This window comes from Procambarus clarkii, chromosome 69 (assembly GCF_040958095.1).
Source record: "Procambarus clarkii isolate CNS0578487 chromosome 69, FALCON_Pclarkii_2.0, whole genome shotgun sequence".
In the NCBI taxonomy this organism is placed as follows: domain Eukaryota; kingdom Metazoa; phylum Arthropoda; class Malacostraca; order Decapoda; family Cambaridae; genus Procambarus; species Procambarus clarkii.
Window position 1 is genome coordinate 11170476 of NC_091218.1, and position 6527 is coordinate 11177002.

A 6527-nucleotide genomic window follows, 5' to 3' on the forward strand; every position below is an offset into this window, starting at 1 on the left:
ATAGAGCCCCCAGGATAGAGCCCCCAGGATAGAGCCCCCAGCATGGAGCCCCGAGGATAGAGCCCCGAGGATAGAGCCCCGAGGATGAAGCCCCCAGGATGAAGCCCCCAGGATGAAACCCCCAGGATAGAGACCCCAGAATAGAGCCCCCAGGATAGAGCCCCAAAGGATAGAGCCCCCCAGGATAGAGGCCCCATAATAGAGCCCCCCATAATAGAGCCCCCGAGGATAGAGACCCCAGGATAGAGCCCCCAGAATAGAGCCCTCAAGGATATAGCTCCAAAATAGAGCCCCCAGGATAGAACCCCTGGATGGAGCCCCCTGGATGGAGCCCCCAGGATAGAGCCGCATGATAGACCCCCCAGGATAGAGCCCCCGGATAGAGCCCCTAGGATAGATCCCCCGGAATAGACCCCCAGGATAGAGCCCCAGGATAGAGCCCAAAAGGATATAGCCCCCAGGTTAGAGCCCCCAGGATAGAGCCCCCAGGATAGAGCCCCCAGGATAGAGCCCCCAGGATAGAGCCCCTAGGATAGAGCCGCAGGACAGACATCCAAGGATAGATTCCCAGGATAGACCCCCAGGATAGAGCCCTACGGTAGAGTCCCAGGATAGAGCCCCCAGGATAGAACCCCAGGACAGACCCCCCAGGATAGAGCCCCAGGATAGACCCCCAGAATGGAGCCCCCAGAATGGAGCCCCTAGAATAGAGCCCCAGAATAGACCCCCAGGATAGAGCCCCCAGGATAGAGCCCCCTGGATAAAGCCCCCCAGGATAGAGCCCCCAGGATAGAGCCCCAGGATAGACCCCCAGAAGAGACCCCAGAATAGACCCCCCGTGATAGAGCCCCCAGGATAGAGCCCCAGGATAGACCCCCAGAATAGAGCCCCAGGAGTGAGCCCAGAGGATAGACCCACCATGATAGAGCCCCAAATGATATAGCCCCCAGGATAGAGCCCCAAGACAGATGGTAGAGCTGGCACGCCACCCACCTGAGCGTCTCCAGCAGCTGGTGGCTGAGGGTGCCAGGCTGAGCCACGGTGCCACTGACCTCAGAGTGCCTCTTGTTCTTAAGAATGTCTGGGAGACTCCTTGGCACTCTCCTCATTCACTCCGGCAGCCTCTTGGTGTCGCTGGCACCCGTGGCACTGGCCATAGTTATGGCCTCTCTAAGGTGCCGCCAGGACCGCCGGTTTTCCGCGCCTGGATTCATAAAGTATTTAGACAACGTCTTACGAAACCTGTGCATCGTGCCTCAGTCATTTGAGGTTTAATTAATTGTGGGTTATCGTGAGGTTATCTTGAGATGATTTTGGGGCTTAGTGTCCCCTTAGCGGCCCGGTCCTCGATCAGGCTTCCACTCCCCTAGGAAGTAGCCTGTGACAGCTGACTAACTCCCAGGTACCTATTTACTGCTAGGTAACAGGGGCATCAGGGTGAATGAAGCAAGCCAGGTGTATATATACAGACCGTCCTTATAAGGTTCCCCAACGTCTAGAGACAGTCGTACTAAAGTGCCCTTATCCTAACCGTACCAGAGGAGCCAAAACAGAAAACGGGAGAGTACGTCACTTTCGCGAATCGCTTCCATTTTCTACTACGTCATGTTTCGGCCTTATGAAGAGTGTACGTCAAAATGCGACGTTCTATTAGGCGGATATTTGAGTTGTTACTACGGGATCACCATAGCCCGTGCTACTTGGGGCTTTGTAATTCAGGCTTTAACAACAACAACAACAACAACGAATATTTGTTTTGTTCGTTATTCTGGGGTTGAGTTATGGCTCTGTTGATACTTGAGTTGCCAACGGATAACCGCTGGCAGAGGCCACGATATCCTCTAGATATGATCTCTATATTACCTAGCTAGGAATGTTGATCATATTCCCACCCAGGCTGCTGGGTCTACAGTACTCACCTAGCTGAGTACACCCAGGCTGCTTGGTCTACAGTACTCACCTAGCTGAGTACACCCAGGCTGCTGGGTCTTCAGTACTCACCTAACTGAGTATACCCAGGCTGCTTGGTCTACAGTACTCACCTAGCTCAGTACACCCAGGCTGCTGGGTGTATAGTACTCACCTAGCTGGGTACACCCAGGCTGCTGGGTCTACAGTACTCACCTAGCTGAGTACACCCAGGCTGCTGGGTGTATAGTACTCACCTAGCTGGGTACACCCAGGCTGCTGGGTGTACAGTACTCACCTAGCTGAGTACACCCAGGCTGCTGGGTGTACAGTACTCACCTAGCTGGGTACACCCAGGCTGCTGGGTCTACAGTACTCACCTAGCTGAGTACACCCAGGCTGCTGGGTCTACAGTACTCACCTAGCTGGGTACACCCAGGCTGCTGGGTCTACAGTACTCACCTAGCTGCATACACCCCGGCTGCTGGGTGTACAGTACTCACCTAGCTGGGTACTCCCAGGCTGCTGGGTCTACAGTACTCATCTAGCTGGGTACACCCAGGCTGCTGGGTCTACAGTACTCACCTAGCTGAGTACACCCAGGCTGCTTGGTCTACAGTACTCACCTAGCTGAGTACACCCAGGCTGCTGGGTGTATAGTACTCACCTAGCTGGGTACACCCAGGCTGCTGGGTCTACAGTACTCACCTAGTTGGGTACACCCAGGCTGCTGGGTCTACAGTACTCACCTAGCTGAGTACACCCAGGCTGCTGGGTCTACAGTAATCACCTAGCTGGGTACACCCAGGCTGCTGGGTCTACAGTACTCACCTAGCTGAGTACACCCAGGCTGCTGGGTCTACAGTACTCATCTAGCTGGGTACACCCAGGCTGCTGGGTCTACAGTACTCATCTAGCTGGGTACACCCAGGCTGCTGGGTCTACAGTAATCACCTAGCTGGGTACACCCAGGCTGCTGGGTCTACAGTACTCACCTAGCTGAGTACACCCAGGCTGCTGGGTCTACAGTAATCACCTAGCTGGGTACACCCAGGCTGCTGGGTCTACAGTACTCACCTAGCTGAGTACACCCAGGCTGCTGGGTCTACAGTACTCACCTGGCTGGGTACACCCAGGCTGCTGGGTCTACTGTACTCACCTAGCTCGGTACACCCAGGCTGCTGGGTCTACAGTAATCACCTAGCTGAGTACTCCCAGGCTGCTGGGTCTACAGTACTCACCTAGCTGAGTACACCCAGGCTGCTGGGTCTACAGTACTCACCTAGCTGGGTACACCCAGGCTGCTGGGTCTACAGTACTCACCTAGCTGAGTACTCCCAGGCTGCTGGGTCTACAGTACTCACCTAGCTGGGTACACCCAGGCTGCTGGGTCTACAGTACTCATCTAGCTGGGTACACCCAGGCTGCTGGGTCTACAGTACTCACCTGGCTGGGTACTCCCAGGATACTTCAGTCTACCCTCTCTCCTCCCCCACTACCCCCCTACCCAGACCCTCCCCCCTCTTCCACTCAATCCCCTCCCCTCCCCCCCCTTTAATCACCTGCTTCCCCCCCCCCTTAATCACCCCCCTCCCCGCCAATACCTCTCCAGTGCAAAACAAAATCTGGACTGTTCAGTGATATATAGGAGCTAATTTACTGGGGTCCCTGGCTGGCTTTGTGGCATCTGTCTTCCCAGTGGGTGTGTGTAGTGGGCGGGGTGGGCACCGTCCAGTGGGTGTGTGTAGTGGGCGGGGTGGGCACCGTCCAGTGGGTGTGTGGAGTGGGCGGGGTGAGCACCTTCCAGTGGGTGTGTGTAGTGGGCGGGGTGGGCACCTTCCAGTGGGTGTGTGGAGTGGGCGGGGTGAGCACCTTCCAGTGGGTGTGTGTAGTGGGCGGGGTGGGCACCTTCCAGTGGGTGTGTGTAGTGGGCGGGGTGGACACCTTCCAGTGGGTGTCTGGAGTGGGCGGGGTGGGCACCTTCCAGTGGGTGTGTGGAGTGGGCGGGGTGAGCACCTTCCAATGGGTGTGTGTAGTGGGCGGGGTGAGCACCTTCCAGTGGGTGTGTGTAGTGGGCGGGGTGGGCACCTTCCAGTGGGTGTGTGTAGTGGGCGGGGTGGACACCTTCCAGTGGGTGTGTGTAGTGGGCGGGGTGGGCACCTTCCAGTGGGTGTGTGTAGTGGGCGGGGTGGGCACCTTCCAGTGGGTGTCTGGAGTGGGCGGGGTGGGCACCTTCCAGTGGGTGTGTGTAGTGGGCGGGGTGAGCACCTTCCAGTGGATGTGTGTAGTGGGCGGGGTGGGCACCGTCCAGTGGGTGTCTGGAGTGGGCGGGGTGGGCACCTTCCAGTGGGTGTCTGGAGTGGGCGGGGTGGGCACCTTCCAGTGGGTGTGTGGAGTGGGCGGGGTGGGCACCTTCCAGTGGGTGTGTGGAGTGGGCGGGGTGGACACCTTCCAGTGGGTGTGTGTAGTGGGCGGGGTGGGCACCGTCCAGTGGGTGTGTGTAGTGGGCGGGGTGGACGCCCACGCCCACTGCCCAGCTTGGCGGAGCTGGGATTGTAGCCAAGAATGATCACTTGGAAGTGAACTCTAAAGTTCTTGGAATCTTTTGAGAAAGATTATTTCTATATTCTGTCTTGTAAGTCTTTTTTTAAGTCTTTCTCTACCGTCTTGTCTGTCTGTATGTCTGCGGTCCGTACTGTCTGTATGTCTGCGGTCCGTACTGTCTGTATGTCTGCCGTCCATACTGTCTGTATGTCTGCCGTCCATACTGTCTGTATGTCTGCCGTCCATACTGTCTGTATGTCTGCCGTCCATACTGTCTGTATGTCTGCGGGCCATACTGTCTGTATGTCTGCCGTCCATACTGTCTGCATGTCTGCCGTCCATACTGTCTGTATGTCTGCGGGCCATACTGTCTGTATGTCTGCGGGCCATACTGTCTGTATGTCTGCGGGCCATACTGTCTGTATGTCTGCCGTCCATACTGTCTGTATGTCTGCCGTCCATACTGTCTGTATGTCTGCGGGCCATACTGTCTGTATGTCTGCCGTCCATACTGTCTGCATGTCTGCCGTCCATACTGTCTGCATGTCTGCCGTTCATACTGTCTGCATGTCTGCCGTCCATACTGTCTGTATGTCTGCCGTCCATACTGTCTGTATGTCTGCCGTCCATACTGTCTGTATGTCTGCCGTCCATACTGTCTGTATGTCTGCGGGCCATACTGTCTGTATGTCTGCCGTCCATACTGTCTGTATGTCTGCCGTCCATACTGTCTGTATGTCTGCCGTCCATACTGTCTGTATGTCTGCGGGCCATACTGTCTGTATGTCTGCCGTCCATACTGTCTGCATGTCTGCCGTCCATACTGTCTGCATGTCTGCCGTCCATACTGTCTTTATGTCTGCCGTCCATACTGTCTGTATGTCTGCCGTCCATACTGTCTGTATGTCTGCCGTCCATACTGTCTGTATGTCTCCCGTCCATACTGTCTGTATGTCTGCCGTCCATACTGTCTGTATGTCTGCCGTCCATACTGTCTCTATGTCTGCCGTCCATACTGTCAGTATGTCTGCCGTCCATACTGTCTGTATGTCTGCCGTCCATACTGTCTGTATGTCTGCGGGCCATACTGTCTGTATGTCTGCCGTCCATACTGTCTGTATGTCTGCGGGCCATACTGTCTGTATGTCTGCCGTCCATACTGTCTTTATGTCTGCCGTCCATACTGTCTGTATGTCTGCCGTCCATACTGTCTGTATGTCTGCCGTCCATACTGTCAGTATGTCTGCCGTCCATACTGTCTGTATGTCTGCCGTCCATACTGTCTGTATGTCTGCCGTCCATACTGTCTGTATGTCTGCGGGCCATACTGTCTGTATGTCTGCGGGCCATACTGTCTGTATGTCTGCGGGCCATACTGTCTGTATGTCTACCGTCCATACTGTCTTTATGTCTGCCGTCCATACTGTCTGTATGTCTGCCGTCCATACTGTCTGTATGTCTGCCGTCCATACTGTCTGTATGTCTGCGGGCCATACTGTCTGTATGTCTGCCGTCCATACTGTCTTTATGTCTGCCGTCCATACTGTCTGTATGTCTGCCGTCCATACTGTCTTTATGTCTGCCGTCCATACTGTCTGTATGTCTGCCGTCCATACTGTCTTTATGTTTGCCGTCCATACTGTCTTTATGTCTGCCGTCCATACTGTCTGTATGTCTGCCGTCCATACTGTCTGTGTCTGCCGTCCATACTGTCTGTTGCCTTGCTCTGTCTGGCTCTCTCCTGTTTGTCTACAGTATGTCTTAATGCTCAAGGTGTCTGTCTCTCTCTCTCTCCTCTCTCTCTCTCTCTCTCTCTCTCTCTCTCTCTCTCTCTCTCTCTCTCTCTCTCTCTCTCTCTCTCTCTCTCTCTCTCTCTCTCTCTCTCTCTCTCTCTCTCTCTCTCTTTTCTCTCTCTCTCTCTCTATCTCTATCTCTCTATCTCTCTGTCTCTCTATCTCTCTATCTCTCTAACTCTCTCTCTCTCTCTCTCTCTCTCTCTCTCTCTCTCTCTCTCTCTCTCTCTCTCTCTCTCTCTCTCTCTCTCTCTCTCTCTCTCTCTCTCTCTCTCTCTCTCT

The 6527-nt window shown here is 55.0% G+C and overlaps 1 protein-coding gene across 1 annotated transcript; it reads right to left on the reverse strand.

Moving 5' to 3' along the window:
* Nucleotides 1–4494: 4494 nt before the first annotated feature.
* On the reverse strand, nt 4495–6138 carry LOC138355827 (micronuclear linker histone polyprotein-like). The gene has a single exon (XM_069311361.1). The coding sequence runs from the start codon at nt 6136–6138 to the stop codon at nt 4495–4497; it is 1644 nt and encodes a 547-aa protein (XP_069167462.1).
* Nucleotides 6139–6527: the final 389 nt, after the last annotated feature.

What these genes read in the sequence shown, in the direction of transcription:
- LOC138355827 (XM_069311361.1), bottom strand. Translation starts at nt 6,138, where the DNA reads ATGGACGGCAGACATACAGACAGTATGGACGGCAGACATAAAGACAGT.